Source organism: Rutidosis leptorrhynchoides, chromosome 2 (genome assembly GCF_046630445.1).
Source record: "Rutidosis leptorrhynchoides isolate AG116_Rl617_1_P2 chromosome 2, CSIRO_AGI_Rlap_v1, whole genome shotgun sequence".
Classification (NCBI taxonomy): Eukaryota; Viridiplantae; Streptophyta; class Magnoliopsida; order Asterales; family Asteraceae; genus Rutidosis; species Rutidosis leptorrhynchoides.
The window spans coordinates 360592671-360613551 of record NC_092334.1 but is presented as its reverse complement, the minus strand read 5'-3'; the positions used below and the strand labels follow the sequence as shown (position 1 = coordinate 360613551).

The window sequence follows — 20881 nt, the reverse complement described above, 5'->3', positions numbered from 1 at the left end:
TTAACTCACGCCGAGCAGGAAGATACGGGATTATTATATGGCCGTGTATCGTAAATTTAAACATTTTAGTTTAAACATGATAAGAAGAAAAAGAAGAACTGCTAGAGATATCCTCAAATCTCCATTCTAAATCGCAATGTTTTACAAAATTAAACCGGTAGTCCTAAACCTTACGTTGATAATTTTTTATGTTAATCAATTAACTGGCATTAGGTTTTGGACCATGCATTTTAAAATAGACAGGGACTCCCTGTATAATTTTTTTTTTAGAAAAAAAAAAAAAAAAACTATTGATATAATTTTGAATAAATCACATATACTAATTATATAATTAATTCATTAATTTATCTATTTCATCCAACGCAATCATATTTTAACACACATTCAAAACTTGTTCACTTAAATTCGGAGTAACATTTATATTTGATACTCACCAAACCTGTTCTCTCTCCTAAGTCCTAACTAACTTTCACTTCACTAATCAAATATAACATGTGGCCTAAAAGGGTAAAATTATAACGTATAATTACTTTAAGCTACGGAGTACAGTATAATTTATCCATACCTATTTTGATTTTACAAGGGTTATTTCGTAATTTCCCCATTAATTCCTACACTAGTGAACCCAGCTATCTCTCTTCCTATATTTCCTCATTACACACCTACAATCTCTCTTCACCGGCGACTACTAGTAATTGACGGAGACCTACTCCCATTCAAAACGGTGTCGTATAGCAACTTCTGTTACAATGGACGAAAATTCAGCAGAATTTCAAGCGATTTTGAGAGATATAGAGCGTCTGAATAGCAGCTACACTAACAACGACGATCAAGGGTGGCAAACGGTCACCTATAAGAAATCTAAACGTAAAAACACTAATAGTGTTACTAACAAATTCTTCGATCATGATTCCGGTGCTGCTTTCCGTCCGATCGATCAGCTGCCGGAGGATGATGATGCTTGTAACGGCGAGGATGACGTCATTGATGCCGAGGATTAGGCCGGAGTAGAGGTTAAGAAGAGTAAACCTAAGAAAGTGAAGAAACGTAAAATCACTGTTACTGAAGCTTCAGCGAACATTAATGATCATGGCTGTTTTTTTTGCTGATATAACGGTAACTGAATTGAATGTATGTATATATTATTGATCTTATTTAATTAATTTGTACCGAATTGAATATATTAATGAATTTTTGTTTTAGGAATCGTATGAATTGCAAGCGGATATACGGCTGATGAGATTTGCAGATTATTTTGGTCGAGCATTTGCTAATGTCAGTGCATCTCAATTTCCATGGATGAAAATACTTAAGGAAGCTTCTGTTGAAAAGATGATTGATGTAACAGTTAACAATAACTAAATTCGCTTTTGTAATGATTACGAAATGCCTTTTCTGTTGACTGTTTTTGTTGACTTTTATGCAGATTCCTTTATCACAAATATCTGAAGATGTGTATAGGACAGCTGCTGACTGGCTGAATGATCAGCCTATAGACGCCCTTGGCTCGTTTGTGGTGTGGTGCTTAGATATTTTAATTGCTGACCTCACTCTTCAGCAAGGAACCATCAAAGGTTCAAAGAAGGTGGTTCAACAGGCACCTTCAAAATCACAGTTATTGGTAATACTGATTACTGAATACTATTGCATGTTTTTAATGGTGTTGTTGATAATGATGAATTAATTGATGGTGGTGTAAGGTATATATCAGCCTAGAAACTTGTTCAGTGATATTTGAAAAATACATTAAATAGATTCCTATATTCCTATGTGCTCAATCTTCTACTTGTATCTTTGGTTGATAATTAAGAAATTTATATGCCTTCTGCTGTGAAATATAAGAATAAATGAAATGATGCTCATATACTTATGCCATGTCAGCATTGTTATTGTATCTTTGACTATAGAAAAAGAGTGACAATTGACTTGTAAGCTTGATTACTGAGATTGATTGGGCCTAATTTAGTTTGATTAAATATACGAATACCTGTCAATTCCAAGGATTATCAAGATGACCATTTACCTTGTTGCACAAGGTCATGGAAAAAGATATATAGTGTAGCTATTGTGCTGATTTTCAAGTGCTTAGTTTCGTTAGGGTGGAAGACTATTTTTTCCACGTATAAGAAACAATATAAGGCTTAGAATTAGATCATGAGTGGTTGATCGACTGGCGATGACTAACATTGGGTGGTTAGGTGTTACACTCTTGTAGTTGTTAGGGATAGCGCTTAAATTAGCCTGCAACAATGCCAGTTTTTCCTGAAGATGGATTAAACATGATATCATCCTGGAGAGAAATTATTGAGTCATTTTCATATAATACTTATGTGATAGGTTACTTTCCGTTCTAGACAGTTAACTAAGTGTTTACTGTTCAATACACCTTAATACCCGTGTGGAGAACTTATAGTGATAGATTCCTAACTTATTTGGCGTAGAAATGAAAAGCAGTTATGTCCTGAAAAGCTGCTTGGAACACTAGTAGATTTTCCATTAGTTTTCAACTTATATAGCCTTGCTTTAAATAAATTTGTAACTACTATAAACAATAATAAGTCATAATGAATTAGCATGTTTGAAATTGATGATATTCAAAAGGAATGGGTTACCATGTGTGAATGTCTTTCTTAACAGGACTCCTTAATAGCATTGTGTCTAAAAATAATCAAGTTATTAATGATCAACGAAACCAAGAAATAACCCCTAGTTTAAAATTGCGAATGTATAGAAGATACCAATATATTTACTGGTTATTATTTGTGTGTGGGAGACAAAAACAAAAGTTAAAGCAAAAGGAAAAGAAAAAGCATAACAAATAATAGAGTTAGTAATAATATACTAAATATTATATTATTTTAGCATGTTCTAGTTGGGATGTAAGAGTTGTCAACCGAGATATAAACTCAAAACATTAGTATTGATTTGGTACACAACAAAAAACAACAAATCCAAAAGAAACAACTTCACCATTTTTCTTTGAGAAACAAATAGATATATACGGAGTATTATTGTTTTAATAGTTTTCACAATTAATCAAGGGTTGATTAATTGTTACTTGTGTTTTGGACTAGCATCCATTGACGGTCGTTTGAAGTGTAGTGTGGACTATCCAAAGAGACGGTCATACTATTGATCGTAAGTTTCTCTCCTACAATCCATTTCTTCAGGAAAGGTATATCGTTTAACTCACTCTTGTGATTTATATATTTTGACAATTATTAGTGGTGTAATTGGATCTTGGTGGAACCGTCAATCGTGTGCATGTTTTGTAATATAGATTATATTTAATTTTAACTGTCCGCTGCATTAATCTGAATTTGAAAAGTACACACGGTTTTCCATCAGTGGTATCAGAGCCGCTTTTACACCATTTTAATTGTTACGTGATTTTCTCAGATCTAGTTTTGTGAGATGGTAAAAAGTAAAAACTTTTTTTTATAATTTCAACATGTTTGTTTTAAATTAAATCTCATGACGCACAAATAAGATCTGAAAAATATCACTGTTATAAATTTTGAATTTATTTATTATGGCTTGAATAATTATTGTTTATTTCATTCCATGGTTGTACACATGCATTGTAACCATGGACAAGCCATACGTAGTTTTTAATAATGTAGTTATTAGAATTGTGATTGCACACGTAGCCCATAATGCCCCGGCCTATGTATGATTGTTGTGATTGTTGATTACAGCAATATTGTGTCATGTTGATTATTTGTATTATAAGGCCATTTTGAAGCCAAAATTGTATTATATTTATTTCTCATTTTCATAGTATTGTATTTAAATTTATTTCAGTTTGTAAAAGTACCAGTTTAGTGTATTTTCAAATTTAAATAAATGTAACAAGATGAAGATTGAAGATAAAATACAACATGCTTTTGGTTTAGAAGATGACGAACAGGTCAAGTTGACAACGATGGCGTTTGTCAAGTTTTCACTTGATTCTTGAATCAAGTGGGAGCTACGATATTACCCTTAGTTTGACCTCTTGATCCCATGTCGGCTCATGGGATCGAGCATAGGATTTTTGGGCTAGGCTATGTGTGTGTGATGCATGATATGGTTGTGTTTTATTTTTGCATTATACATAATTGTTGATTAGAATATATGCTAAATGTTTTTGATGAAAACATCAAATAAAACCGGTAACAGTTTCAATGATTAAAATTGATGATTTTAAAAAGTTAAACTCTAACGAGTTTAAAGTTAAATGATTTTTGAAACACAAATTATATATGATCGGAATCTTTTAAAATTGTTTTAAAACGATACACGTTTGTGTATTTGTTACTTTTATATATAAAATAAAATAACAAACTAGACGCATAAACACGATCGACATATATAAAATTGGTTAAAATGATTTTTAACAAATAGTGTAGCGAATCTTGTGTGCATGCATTATTCGTTAAACACAAACATTTTTAAAATACCCGTCAAATTTAAGTCATGCCATCCAATGAGCTTGCAAACACTCCTCGTTATTTTTTGGTTACGGTGAGACCTAATCCAATTATAGCCACGAGGTGGATTTTCAGTTACGAGTGAGACTAGGCTGAATTTCCACAGTTTTCAAATTAAACGACTTAATCGTATTCACAGTGAGACCTGAGTTCGAGGCAAAGATGGGACAAACATGTTAGTAGATAATAGTGGTTTGTTGAACTACACATACTATTGAGTCCCATAAAGATCTAAGAGTTGTACTTGTGATGCAATTGGTAACCGCTACCTACCAATAGACTCTATAACTGCTAGCTGATCAACATATGTAGTTATGGAACCTCTATGTGAATCTTAAGCTTTCGTAAATTAATTGTTTTCAAATATATTAAAACCTGGGTAGTTATTTTATTAAAGTACAATATCGAAAATACTAAAATTGAATCTCGTTTTTTTGTAGATGTCAAACAATCAAAACGTAAACCAAAACACCCTCCGTTCTTTGTTGGAGAAGGAGAAACTCAATGGTTCAAACTTCCTCGATTGGTACCGCAACCTGAGAATTGTTCTCAAATATGAAGGGAAGTTGAACAAAATTGAAGAACCCTTACCCGAAGCTCCTCCTGAGACAGCTACTGCTGCTCAAAAGAATGCTTATCAGAAGTTGTTTGATGAGCAAGAGAAGATAGCTTTAATCATGCTTGCTAGTATGACTTCTGACCTCCAAATGGAAATGGAAGATCGTACAGCATATGATATGATGACTGAGCTGAAAAATATGTTTCAGAAACAGGCTAGTCAAGAGTTATATGAAACTTATAAGCTTCTTCAAACATGCAAAATGGAGGAGGGTCAATCAGTGAGCTCTCATGTCTTAAAAATGAAAAGCTACATTGACCGATTGGAAAAACTTGGAACTACCTTGCCGCCTAACTTGGTTGTGAACACGGTTTTGGTTTCACTACCAAAATCGTATCACCAATTTGTGATGAATTACAATATGCAAGGTTGGGAGAAATCTCTGGCAGAGGTGCACTCGATGCTCAAAACAGCTAAACAGGATATTCCATATAAGGTTTCCAATCCAGGTGTCCTGATGATTAGGGATGGTAAGGTGAGAAAGAATAAGCCAAAAACTTGGAGAAAAGGAAAAGGCAAGTCAATTGCTAAGAAAAAGATTCCACCACCTCCCAAGAAAGAAAACCCAGCGAAAGACGCCGAATGTTTTCACTGTGGAAAAGTTGGCCACTGGAGGAGGAACTGTCCTTCCTACCTATCTGAGTTGAGAAAAGGCAAAGCTGGCCAGACCAGCAAATCAGGTATATTTCATATACAGTTATATACTTTTTCTAGTGATTCCTGGATTTTTTATACTGGTTGTGGTACTCACATCTGTAACAATATGCAGGGAATGAGAAGAAGTAAGAGACTGAAGAACAACACACTAGACTTAATAGTGGGCAATGGGGCTCGAGCTGCAGTCGAAGCTATTGGCACCTATGAGCTTACTCTACCTAGTGGTCTTATTGTTTTGTTGGAACAATGTCATTATGCTCTAAGTATTACGAGCAATGTAATTTTAGTTTCTCTTTTGAAAAATGTTGGTTTTGAACTTACATTTACGCACTTTGGTATTTCAGTTTCTAAGAATAATGTATTTTATTTTAATGCTATTCCACGTGATGGTATTTTTGAAATTGATATGCATGGTGTGATTTCAAATAATAATTTTGTATATACCTGTACTGCCAAACGATTCAAGAAAGACTTGAACAAGACCTATCTATGGCATTGTCGTCTTGGTCATATAAATAAACAACGCATTTCAAAACTCCAATCGGATGGGCTTTTGGAATCAACTGGCTCTGAGTCATTTGATTTATGCGAGTCATGTTTATGTGGAAAGATGACAAAGGCTCCTTTCTCCGGTTTAGGTGAAAGAGCTAAAGATCTTTTAGGACTAATACATACTGATGTATGTGGCCCTTTTAGAACTACGTCTAGAAATGGTGAATCATACTTCGTTACATTTACTGATGATTATAGTAGATATGGTTATGTTTATTTGCTGAAACATAAACATAAAGTTTTTGAAATGTTCAAAATCTTTCAAAATGAAGTAGAGAATCAACTTGGAAAGACCATTAAAGCCCTTCGCTCTGATCGAGGAGGGGAGTATATGAGTCAAGAGTTTTTGGACCACCTGAAGAATCGTGGGATTGTCTCACAGTTCACTCCACCCTACACACCACAACACAATGGCGTGTCTAAGCGGAGGAATCGAACTTTACTTGATATGGTTCGATCTATGATGAGTCTGACTACTCTACCACCATCTTTTTGGGGATATGCATTGGAGTCTGCTGCACGCATACTCAATATGGTTCCAACCAAGAAGGTAGAAAAGACACCATATGAGCTATGGCATGGGAAGACTCCCAAGTTGTCTTATTTGAAAGTCTGGGGTTGTGAAGCGTATGTGAAACATAACACTTCAAACAAATTAGAACCCAGAAGTATCAAATGTCACTTTGTGGGATACCCAAAGGAAACAATGGGTTACTACTTTTACTACCAAGCTGAAAATAAAGTGTTTATTGCTCGGTTTGCTAAATTTTTGGAAAGAGATCTTCTCTTACAAGAAGTTAGTGGGAGTAAAGTAGATCTTGAAGAAATTCAAGAATCACAAGGTAACATACCTTCTGAAGGCACTAGTTATCCACACATTGAAGCTGAGCACATTGTTGATGAGCCAGAACGTGTTGCACCTATAATTCATAGATCTAGTAGAACTCCTCAACGACCTGAGAAGTTAAATCTTCTGATTAATTCAGATGAACCTCATCTAGGGGATTATGATGAACCCTCTAGCTACCGTGAGGCCATATCAGGTTTAGAATCTGAAAAATGGGGAGATGCTATGAATACAGAGATGCATTCCATGAAAGAAAATCAAGTATGGGACTTGATTGATCTTCCACCTAATTGTAAACCAGTTGGGTGTAAATGGGTCTTCAAGAAGAAGGCTGACATGGACGGTAATGTAAACACTTTTGAGGCTCGATTGGAGGCAAAAGGTTATACTCAAACTCAAGGAATTGATTATGAGGAAACTTATTCACCAGTCGCGAGCATTAAGTCAATTAGGATACTTATTGCCATAGCTGCTTTTCATGATTATGAAATATGGCAAATGGATGTGAAAACCGCTTTCCTAAATGGCGACCTAAGTGAGGACGTATATATGGTTCAGCCGAAAGGGTTTGTAAATCCAAAGCATCCTAATAAAGTATGCAAGCTTCTAAAATCCATTTATGGATTAAAGCAAGCATCCAGGAGCTGGAATCTTAAGTTTGATCAGAAAATCAAAGAGTTTGGTTTTTCTCAAAACCAAGATGAGCCCTGTGTTTACATTAGAGCTAGTGGGAGCAAAGTTGTCTTCTTGATCTTGTATGTTGATGACATACTACTTATTGGAAATGACATTCCAACTTTGCAAGATGTCAAATCTTGGCTTGGAAAATGTTTTACCATGAAAGATCTTGGAGAAGCTAAGTATATTTTAGGAATCAGGATCTATAGAAATAGATCCAAAAGGCTTATTGGTTTGAGTCAAAGTACATACATTGACAAAATCTTACGAAGATTTAACATGCAAAACTCCAAGCGCGGAGCATTGCCCATGCAAAAGGGCATAACCTTGAGCAAGTCTCAAAGTCCTATCACACCTGATGAGATAAGACGAATGAAATGTGTTCCTTATGCTTCGGCTATAGGATCCATTATGTATGCTATGTTATGTACTAGACCTGATGTCTCGTTAGCTTTGAGTTTGACGAGTCGTTATCAATAGAATCCAGGTAAAGAACATTGGATTGTTGTTAAGAGCATTCTCAAGTATTTGCGAAGAACTAAAGATATGTTCTTGGTTTACGGTGGTTTGGAAGAAGAGTTGAGTATTAGATGTTATACAGATGATAGTTTCCAAACTGATCGAGATGATTCTCGATCCCAATCAGGGTATGTCTTTGTCATGAATGGCGGGGCAGTTGATTGGAGAAGCTCAAAGCAGAGCACTGTTGCACAGTCTACAACGGAAGCAGAATACATTGCTACCTCAGAAGCTGCTCAAGAAGCTGTCTGGATTAAGAAGTTTATTGCTGAACTCGGAGTAGTTCCCAGCATTGAATTCCCTATGGAAATGTACTGTGATAATTCAAGTGCTATTATACTTGCGAAAGAATCACGTGTACGTAAAGGTAGCAGACACATTCTTCGAAAGTTTGACTACATTCAAGAAGTCGTTGAGAGGAATGATATTAGTATTCTTAAGGTTCATACGGATGATAATGTGGCTGACCCGTTCACAAAGCCCATGACACACAACAAGCATGATGATCATGCTAGTAGTATTGGACTTCGTTATGCTGCAGATCTTTTTAATTTGTAATTTAGTATTTGGATATTTTTGGAACATTAAACAGTATTATCATAATGAATTGATATATTGATGGTATGATCATTTTCATTTATATCACCGTGTTCTATATTAGCATGTTTAATCCATGAGTAATTGTTGATTATTCAAAATCTCCATAATCAATCATGTTATGGGAATAACATGGATTAAGATTAATATGAATGTTGGTTATATTTATTGATGATAAATAGTTAACTTGTAGAGACCAAATTCATATGTATTCATTGATGATGGATATTGGAATGACCCAACCGAGATATCACTACATGGATCATTGTCAGTAGTGAATCTTTTAGTGATTATGTCTTTATGTCCTTAGACTTGAGATGCACGCCGGTTTCGATGTGTGGAATATTGTATTTTGATATGGTTAAATGCTGTCCTGAATAAGGCTGTAATAAAGGCCATAATTGGGTATAATGTAAAGCTCGTGAGAGACACGTGTATGCACTATAGGATTTGTTCCTCCAAAATGTTTGGAGTTAGATACTTTTGAGCTCCTCGATGAATGAATAAGATATTTGTGTGGCCGCACCCAGATGTAATTAAGATGATACTTAATTAATTTGGTGATCTAATTCAATTCTAAGATCGAAAAAAATAAAATTGTTAAACAAATGAGAATGACCGATGATCCATATCTCAAGTTTAACTAAAGTATCTGAAACAAAAGGACGAATGACATTTAGCACTTACTATAAGCAGCTCTGAGAAACTACCCTCACGTGAATTTAGGTACAATGGCCTGTTGCTAGACGGTATCTATTGTTTGTATAGTTACTTGATGTTGTATCATGCACAAGTGGGAGTCTGTAGGATTAATGTGCAAGGTACAACATAAAACTATATGGATAAATTTATTTGAGCCTTCGGGGTCACACACATATACACATAGACGTCAAATAGTATATATATATATATATATATGATGTATGTATATATTTTATCCAAGCAGAAGACTCCATTGTTTGATTAAGTAATGTGGGACTTGATAATCAATCACCTACTCCATAAAATATATTTATTGGTTATTATTTGTGTGTGGGAGACAAAAACAAAAGTTAAAGCAAAAGGAAAAGAAAAAGCATAACAAATAATAGAGTTAGTAATAATATACTAAATATTATATTATTTTAGCATGTTCTAGTTGGGATGTAAGAGTTGTCAACCGAGATATAAACTCAAAACATTAGTATTGATTTGGTACACAACAAAAAACAACAAATCCAAAAGAAACAACTTCACCATTTTTCTTTGAGAAACAAATAGATATATACGGAGTATTATTGTTTTAATAGTTTTCACAATTAATCAAGGGTTGATTAATTGTTACTTGAGTTTTGGACTAGCATCCATTGACGGTCGTTTGAAGTGTAGTGTGGACTATCCAAAGAGACGGTCATACTATTGATCGTAAGTTTCTCTCCTACAATTCATTTCTTCAGGAAAGGTATATCGTTTAACTCACTCTTGTGATTTATATATTTTGACAATTATTAGTGGTGTAATTGGATCTTGGTGGAACCGTCAATCGTGTGCATGTTTTGTAATATAGATTATATTTAATTTTAACTGTCCGCTACGTTAATCTGAATTTGAAAAGTACACACGGTTTTCCATCACATACACTGCAGACAACCTTAATAACCTTTTTGCTTCTTTTAAAAACTTGAAATAGATTATTTTAGGCTTAACTTTTGTCTTTCATACACTTATGAAGCAACATGTAGTTATGATATACTGCATGCACTTCACCTGCATGTTGATGATGCGGAGTTTCCTTTAAGCTGAAACCAGAAAAGGAAAAGTGATCAAGTCTTACAACTTACAACACAAGTAAATTTAGTAATTTCGCCAAGAACTGAAAACCAAGAGAAACTGGTGGACATTGGCCCTTAGAGGTCGAATTTTAGTAAGCAATAATACTTGATCTGGTTTGGAATTGTTATATATAATGTGTATTGCTATGTTTTTTTTCTTATATTTGGAGATGGAGATATATCAATGTGCTATGCTAATCAAAGTAGAATAGCATCATGCATTTATTATTTGTGCAGCTAAAGGGTTGACCGAGCTTTCATATTAATCAGCATTTTGCATTTATTATTTTCTCAAGTTGCCATATTTGTGGTTCTAGCAATGGTATTACGGCGTAAACCTGATGTTTTGATCAGTCTTCTGCCTATCATAAAAGATACTTCTAAATATCAAGGGCAAGATAAGCTACCAGTCCTATTGTGGATTATCACCCAGGTAACCAGTTGTAATATATATTTTATTTATTAGGATGTTAATTAACTTTAATAAGAGTGATTTTGTTTAGGGTTGTCAAGGTGACCTTGTTGTTGGGCTGTTCATGTGGGCCCATCTGCTCTTGCCAATAGCGTGTAAATCGGGCTGTAACCCTCAATCCAGAGACCTTATTTTGCAATTGGTTGAGAGGTAAAAATCACTTGCATAAAAACTACTCCGTGTTATTTTTTGGGGTTGTTTACTTTTTTTCTGAATTTTCCTCTGTTTTCATTTGACTCTTATTCTGGAGGGGTGTCTGAGACCACATTTCAGATTAAGTGCCAGATTTAAGTGACAAAGAAACAGCAATTTTACTTACTTAATTAAGAGCAATTTTACTTACTTAATTAAGAGCTGTATAGAAACAGACCATTAAGTGGTAAATAAATAGGCTTAGATTTATATTAGGACAAAGTGCTGTATAATGTAATATAATGTTCACTTTCTGTCCGTATATGTAACATTAATTGCAACATGATAACTTCCACACAAATTGTAACCTTTATATCCACATACATACCATTTTCTGCCCACTTAAGGTAGCAAGTTATTTTTTTGTAAGATATAGCAATTATGTACCAAAATGATGATTAAAAAGATTAATTACATATATAATTAAGAAGTGCTTAGTATGTTGCGTTTACTTTCTACATGTCCTTATATACAAGGTAATCTACAATAAGTTACAATTTAGTTTAGATACCTTACCAATTTAGTCATCAGTATCCAAATCTAGTCAGTTTCAATTATCTTAACTGAAAGACCTGTAAATTCTGATGCGAGTGAACACTTTTTCGAAAGTTAAATGGTTTCTGAATGTGCCCGATTCTTGCTTATCTTGGAATGTTTATAACTTAGCTATTTGTCGCAATTTTCTTTGTTTATTATTCTATTACTAGGAAATTAATTAATTTATTCACATGTTTAGGATCGTGTCTTCCCCTAAAGCTCGTACAATTCTAGTTAACGGTGCTGTGAGAAAGGGGGAGCGTGTTGTGACTCCCACAGCTCTCGAGCTTCTGATGGGACCCACCTTTCCTACTACTCCAGCTCGTGTCAAGGTGACTTCTCTCGAGATAGATTACGACTTTCAAATTTAGTAATATTACTCGAATTTATAAATTTATAAATATAAGAACTAGAATTAATTAAACTGCATTTGGTGTATTTCTTATTAGGCAACTGAGAGATTTGAATCCGTTTATCCCCTCTTAAAGTAGGTTGCTCTGGCTGTTGCTCCTGGCAGTAAAGCTATGAAGCAACTTACACAACAGCTATTACCAATTGCTGCTAAAGCTGCTGGACAAGGCAAGTTTCATATGTTATTTTTCTTCTATCTGATCTCCTTATTTGGTAATCTTCGATATGGTCATATTATAGTTAGACTGGGGGAGATTTCAACTCGTTCATATCAAAATTGGTCAATTTGGGTCATCCAATACTACTAATGGGTGAATTGGGTGAGCGGAAATATCATAAGAAACAGGTGAAACAATATATAGGTGTCCACAACATCTAAAATCATATATGGGACCCTTCACTTTGCAAAGGTTTTTGTAGTCATAAACATTAATTTTTAATGAATTTCATCATAAAGTAAAGAAATGTTTCTGTTCATCCACCTATTAATACATATATTCATCATTAACAAATGTCAATATTGTATGCTGTATACAGGCAAATCTGCTCTGGCAGGTGAAGCAAGTGACTTATTCATATGGTGTTTAAGCCAAAATGCAGACTGCTACAAGCAATGGGTAAGTTTTATATATATTTGTGGTTTGTTGCGTTTATGGGATTCTTACTGTAAAATTGGAAACAGGGCAATATCTATGTGGATAACCTTGAAGCTAGTGTGGTTGTATTTAGAAAGCTGGCTGAAAATTGGATGATGCAGTCTAATAAGCTTTCTAGTCTTGATCATTTGAAAGAAGCCTTGAAGAGTTTCAGAGATAAGGTAACTCTTAATATTTATATATACAGATTATAATGATACATGTCTAGTAACGTTACAGACATAATGAAACTTGCAATTAAGCAAGAAGTAACGTTGACTATTTTGACACCCTCAATATGACCCAATCCAAACTGATTTGCTATGCTAACAAGGTTTCTAATCATGATCATATAGAATGAGAAAGCACTGGCTAGTAGTATCGATGAAGTATTAATCAAAGAAGCAGACAAGCACTGCAAAACTATCCTATCAAAGTTTTCGGGTGGAAATCGTTGCTTAAAGGCTACAGCGTTTCTCACAGTTTCAATGGCGGTTGGTGTGGCTTGGATCATCAATGACCCGAGAGTCTGGAATTTGAAGGACATTGTAGATTTTGACTTTTCTCATGCCTTAACATCTCTCTCTTTCTGAAACTGCAATATGCAACAGGTGCATATAGGTAGATAGTTGAAGCTGACCCATATATCAAATAATGGGTGAGAGATAAAGGTGTTCATAATAGCATCTCATATCCAGATATGTTGTTATTAAGTAAAAGTAACATAGATATAGAAAATCATCAGGGGTCAGAAGTTAAGTATACTTTCAAATGGATTAATTATGTTGGGTTTTTCTTTTATGGATCTCAAATCAAAACTTATTTTGCTCACTTGAATGTTGAATGTCTTATGGATTTTAAAACTTATTATGCGACTTAAATGTCACAGATAACTGTTTCTGTGCTATATGTCGGTTGTTTTACTTTTTATACTTTTGTAGGCAGTGGTTTTGCTTGTTAATATGGGGTACGATCATGAACATATCTACACTGTAACCCAAAAAAAATATAAATCACACTGTCACAACTTTGTCTGATTGTGTGGTAAGAAGTGGTTGGTTTGAGATTCAGTTTTGTCTTAGCCTCTTAGGTGTTTATGTAGGATACAGGCCCTCTTAACAAATAAAATATTAAACTACTAACAGAAAGTAACTTTGTTTATTTGGTACGGAAATAGGAAAAGAAGCATGATAAACATAGGACTACATTGTGTTTGTTTAAGAGAATTAAAGATTGTAATTGTATGTATTGATCAGTTTATTCATGAACTTTGAATTGATACAATTGTTATATTTTTGTTACTGATTACAAAGTGTTTATATACACTAAGACACACAACAACTATTTCTAGTTTAGGGATGGATCCATAATACTTTTGGAACCCTCTATTACATTTATGGAAACATGAGCTGTAGTTGTAACCGTTGCCTTGTGACTTGTTTCTAAAGGGAAAGGATGAAATAACATTTCTGATCCCTATTGTCAAATTACCTAAAAGGGTAATTTGACCTTCTTGGTTGCTGTACTCTAACACTCCCCTTCAAGTTGAATAATGGGGTCTTCAATGTTCAACTTGTCTAGAACATCGCTAAAGAGTCTTCCGTTGACTGATTTGGTGAGAATGTCGGCCAATTGGTCTTCTGATCTTATATTTGGTAAAAAAATTATTTATGCATCCAACTTTTCTCTGATAAAGTGTCTATCCACTTCAACATGTTTTGTTCGATCATGTTGAACTGGATTTTCTGAGATTGCGATTGCTGCTTCATTATCGCAGAGGATCTGAATAGCTTCTTTTGGAGGGAATCCTATTTATGTCAAGAGTTTTCGTATCCATAAAGCTTCCACCACTCCCTTTGCGATTCCTCTAAATTCTGATTCAGCACTTGATAAGGAAACGACCTTTTGTTTCTTACTCTTCCACGCAACTAAGTTTCCTCTAACTATTGTGAAGAAACCTGAAGTTGATCGTCTATCTCCTTTTTCTCCAGCCCAACTTGCATCCGTATAAACTTGCGCTTCAAGGTGCCCATTCTTTTTTAATACAACTCCATTTCCTGCTGTTTTCTTTAAGTATCTGATGATCCTCATTACAGCTTCCATATGGTGAACCTGTGGTTGATGCATAAACTGGCTCACAACTCCAACTACATGTGCTATATCTGGCCGAGTGTGAGCAAGATAGATGAGTTATTCTACCATCCTTTGGTATTGCCCTTTGTCAGCAAGATCAGCTTCGTCTTCCATATATAACTTTTGGTTTGGAATCATTGGAGTATCAGCTAGTTTGCAATCAATCATACCTGTTTCTGCAAGAAAATCAAGAACATACTTCTTTTGACAGATAAATATTCCCTGTTGGGATCGTAATACCTCAATTCCCAAAAATACTTAAGTCTGTCCAAATCTTTCATTTCAAATTCTTTAAATAAGTTCATTTTTAAGTTAGAAATTTCCTCTTTATCATTTCCTGTTATTATCATATCATCAACATAAATGATTAAGCATGTAATTAAATCTCCTTTTCGTTTAAAAAATAGAATATGATCCGAGTTTCTTTGTTTAAAATCATATTTTTTCATAAATAGTGTAAATCTCCCAAACAAGTCCGTGGTGATTGTTTTAACTCATATAAAGCCTTTCTAAGTCGACAAACTTCCCTATTTTTAAAGTTGTCGGTGAATCCATGTGATGACCCGGAAATTTCTGACCAAATTTAAACTTAATCTTTAACGTTTCCGACACGATAAGCAAAGTCTATGAAGTTGAATCTCAAAATTTTAAACTATTCAAATACCCTTCGATTGTTCTTAACAATTCGCGAACAATTATATGTAAATAGATACATATATATATATATACACTATAACTTGAAAACATAACAAAGTGTTAAGAAAATGATAATGTGCATTAAACTTATTGGTTTGATTATCTGATTGATATATTTAACTACGGAATTAAAAGATTATGCCAAACGATTGAATTAAAAGATATTTATTAAGTCCCTTAAGAATTATAATATTATTACGAGTTTCTGTTGTGAGGTCCACGTTGATTTGGGAAATCATTCATGTTTGACGGTATTCGGAATAAATGGCAAAGTGTTTGTTTAAATAACGTAATTTGAACACATACAATAATAAGGAATATTAACTGTTAGAATTAGATATATGAATAAATTGCGATATGTATTTTAAGACGTGTTTATAAATATTGAAAATAGATATTAACTTGGTTATGAAACGTTTGATAAATACTATTATATTAATAAATAACGAGACAATGATTTATAGAAGTAAATGACCAAAACACTCGAAAGATTAAGATATAATTTGAGTGGTATAGTTTGTTGATAATTTAAGACTATATTTTGACAAAGGTATGAGTCACGAAACATAAAGTGATAGTTTTCTATGCATACGAAAATGCGTTCGAGAAACCGGAACCGGGGCATAAGTCGAGTGACAACGTACGAGACATCGGAACGAAAATTTCAAGTCAACTATGCACGAGAATATAATATAATATATAATTAATTAATATAAATTATATATATTATATATTAATAAATAAATATGTCGACAAACAAGAAAACAAAAGTTTGTGAGCTGGATCAGAGGGCCATGCGATCGCATGGCCTTGATGCCCAAAAACCATGCGATCGCATGGGGTACTGTAGCAGGCCAGAATTCTATAAAAGCTCGAGCTGGTTTCCAGTTTCTTTCCAATTCATTCCTCTGTATTATTTATTATATTTATATTATTATTATTATTATTATTATTATTATTATTATTATTATTATTATTATTATTATTATTATTATTATTATTATTATTAAGATTAATATTATTATTAATCTTATTATTATTAGTAGTATTAATATTAATATTATACATAAAATACTACGACGAGGTCTTGAGCGTATCACTTTCAAAATGGTTTTTCGAGCTGGATAGAACTAAGGAAATTATGGGTTATTGCCAAGGAGGTTATGGGTAATGTTCGGGGGTATATTTAACCTAGTGTTTATCATCTCCGTTATGTCTACGTACTTTTCTGAAATATTGAATCACAATATTGATACGTAAGCATTTATATTTTATCTTTTATAAATTAATAGTGTATACATGTCTAGTGCTCGAGTATATATATTTATACATGCTTGTATACTAAATTTCGTCGTTAAACAGTTTATAATAGATCACGAATTAAATACATATATTACTGGTAAAAGGTATATGATATACATGTTTTTGGAAAGCTGGCGAAAAATCAATAACTTTTCATTTAAATATCGAATAGTTTCGATGAACGGATTAAAAGATATGATCAACTGAATTATGATTGACGTTAATTGAAATTGCTTTTGAATCTGCAATTAAGATATAAACAACTTGTTTACAAGATTGATAAAATGGTGAAAGGACCCGTTCATATACATTATAAACGATTCACAATAGTTGATTACATCACAAGGTATTTGACCTCTATATGATACATTTTACAAACATTGCATTCGTTTTTAAAAGACAAACTTTCTTTACAACGAAAGTTGACGGCATGCACACCATTTCATAATACATCCAACTATAATTGGCTTAATAATAATCTTGATGAACTGTGACGACCCGAAAATTTTCGAGCAAATTTAAACTTAACCTTTATATGTTTCCGACACGATAAGCAGAATTTGTAATGTTGAATCTCAAAAAGTTTGGAACTACATTCATGTAATCAATTACCCTTTGACCGTGTTCGACGATTCACGAACAATTATGAGTATATAGATATGTATATATAATATATAATATTAACTGAAAACATTAACAAAGTATTAGATATATGATACTTTACATGAACGTATTTGTTTCGATATATTTATCGACAGAATTAAGAGATAATATCAAATGATTGAATTATCAGATACATTATGATATAATTACGAGCGTATGTTATGAGGTCCACTGTGATTTAAGAAATCTATTCTTTTTGACAACATTCGGAAAATGGTAAAGTGATTTATAAATAAGAACAAATGTGTCAATTAACGAGAACTAGACAAGGGTTAGTGGAAATTCCTGTTTAATTTCCAAGGCATGTTTTATAATATTTTCCTCGTGACCTTGATAAGATAACTATGTTAACTTTCATTTTATTTAATATGAAAATAAGAACGTGGAGTGTAAATAACTTAGATGTTGGATATTGACAAGTTAAGTAACTCGACATTTTTCATTAAGATGATTTCATACGTTTATTTAACCTTTGGACTTTATCCCATGCTTCACCAACAGACTGTAATTTAAAAACTTGAAACCTATTATGAATATATATAATTCTACTTTTCTAAAATGTTTTGTGGTATAACGATTTCCATTATTTTAACCTTTTAACAAAATGATTCTTAAATATATTTAGTTTTGGAAAACAAAATTATCATATTTATTTGATTTAGTTTCAAAAGTACAAAAAACGTTTTCAGTTTAAAAAGAACTTTATTATTAAAACGTATATATCTTTTATAAATATCTAGAACCACTTTTGACAACTCATTACTTAACCAGTATGATAAAGATAATGATATTTATATTTTATTTTATTAAATATATATAACGATTTAAATTAATATTATATATATTTATACGCGTATTATACGTATATAGTTTTATACTTTTACTATACTTTAACTTTACCTTTACTTTACTTTTATTTTACTTTAATTTTAATAATTCATACTTTAATAATTCACTTTAATAATTCATACTTTAATAATTCACTTTAATAATTCATACTTTAATAATTCACTTTAATAATTCAAAAATCTATTATAAATAGAATTCAATAGGTTTCATTATTTCATAGAAACTTGAAAATATATTTCTCTAAATTCTCTCAATCGAATTACACATATATATATATATATATATATATATATATATATATATATATATATATATATATATATATATATATATTTGTATTATTTCAAGATATTATTAGTATACATAAAATACTACGACGGAGTTATACTCGGACGATTTCAAAATAAGTTTTTAAACGGGATAGAGCTAAGGAAATTATGGGTTATAGCTATGGAGGTTATGGGTATTGATCGAGGGTATTGCTCGTGAGGTCAACCTAACGTTTATCATTTTCAGTGCCGTCATATACATAATTGCTATGAAATACAGTATTGTGAGTTTCATTACTCCCTTTTTAATATATATTTTTGGGCTGAGAATACATGCGCTGTTTTATAAATGTTTTACGAAATAGGCACAAGTACTAAAACTAATTCTATGTGGGTTTAAACCAGAAATATACCCTTAGCTTGGTAACATTAAACTACTTGTCTATGTACGGTAGGCGCGAATCCTAAAGATAGATCTATTGGACCTGACAAACCCCATCCTGACTATGGGATGCTTTAGTACTTCGAGGTTATTTTAAACACACCTGATCTGGTGTACTTCAGAGGGTAAAACATGAATGTTAAGGTTTGTTACCGGGTGCCTACAACTTATAGAATACTTTTATACACTTCCGAGTGTACATATATTTATAAATGGAAATCTTGTGGTCTATTAATATATTGAAATGATTGTTATGATAAACCTATGAACTCACCAACCTTTTGGTTGACACTTTAAAGCATGTTTATTCTCAGGTATTAAAGAAATCTTCTGCTGTGCATTAGCTCATTTTAAGGATATTACTTGGAGTCATTCATGGCATATTTTGAAAGACGTTGTATTCGAGTCATTGAGTTCATCAAGATTATTATTATGTCAATTATAGTTGGATGTATTATGAAATGGTGTGCATGCCGTCAACTTTCATTGTAAAGAAAGTTTGTCTTTTAAAAACGAATGCAATGTTTGTAAAATGTATCATATAGAGGTCAAATACCTCGCGATGTAATCAACTATTGTGAATCGTTTATAATGTATATGAACGGGTCCTTTCAGTTGGTATCAGAGCGGTGGTCTTAGCGAACCAGGTCTTGCATTAGTGTGTCTAATTGATAGTTGTTAAGATGCATTAGTGAGTCTGGACTTCGACCGTGTCTGCATGTCAAAAGTTTTGTTTATCATTTTTAGTCGGAAATCATCTACTTACCATCCTTAGGAAATTACCTGCTTATCATTCTTAGTCTAGACACGTCTTGCTGCATTGATTGCATGAATAGTGTATAGACAAAATTCATATCTTAGCGTATCTGCTAAATCATATCTTATCGTATCTATTACCGTAAACTTTGCCTGACATATTCCGTAAATTCCTCCGTAATCTATGAAATCTTTTGATCTATATATATAGATATTCTATGTAGTTAGAATACCACCCGATAGCCGGAAAATCATTTCGTATCGAAAAATCCTTTATCAAATCGTCCAAAATGGAATTCGTCATCAGTTCAAGTTCCTCGGATTCCGAAATGGAATCTTACTCAAGCTCCGAAAGCAGTGTGACTGGAATGAATCAACCAATCAGCCATCATCTATTTTGGATGAATTGGGGATGGGTTCGTAGCCTCCTTAATCATTGGAGACAAGAAGAAGGCGATCCTTTCCATCCACCACATTGCCCTCTTGGCAATGAACCTGAAGCACTTACCGGCGAACCTGTTCGAAACACCATTTTCTCTCATTTCCAGAGTATCTCGTCATGATTATATACTACACCAAATTCTAGTTCTTATTTATCTGCTCGTCCGAACCGACAATCACCCAGGTGTAATAGAAGAAGTCAGCGAGCTTCGCGCTCGGGTAGTGGCTTTGGAGAATATGGTGCAAAGGTTACAAACATCAGCAGCAGCACCAGCAACATAACAAGTACCACCATCAACAACATCAACAGTACCATTACTACCACCAACAA

The 20881-nt window shown here is 33.1% G+C and overlaps 1 protein-coding gene across 1 annotated transcript; it reads left to right on the top strand.

The window, feature by feature from the left end:
* The first annotated feature begins 1089 nt into the window (after positions 1-1089).
* Positions 1090-14036, top strand: LOC139888949 (uncharacterized). The gene is made up of 10 exons (XM_071871930.1): positions 1090-1116; positions 1204-1341; positions 1427-1621; positions 11256-11374; positions 12153-12285; positions 12445-12532; positions 12902-12981; positions 13047-13181; positions 13356-13547; positions 13941-14036. Exons 1-10 carry the CDS (start codon positions 1090-1092, stop codon positions 14034-14036), a joined length of 1203 nt encoding a protein of 400 aa, XP_071728031.1.
* Positions 14037-20881: the final 6845 nt, after the last annotated feature.

Coding starts and splice junctions, on each gene's coding strand:
- LOC139888949 (XM_071871930.1), top strand. CDS start 1,090: ATGGCTGTTTTTTTTGCTGATATAACG. Junction 1,117..1,203: donor TTTTTTTTGCTGATATAACG/GTAACTGAATTG, acceptor TTTTTGTTTTAG/GAATCGTATGAATTGCAAGC. Junction 12,533..12,901: donor TGCTAAAGCTGCTGGACAAG/GCAAGTTTCATA, acceptor TGCTGTATACAG/GCAAATCTGCTCTGGCAGGT.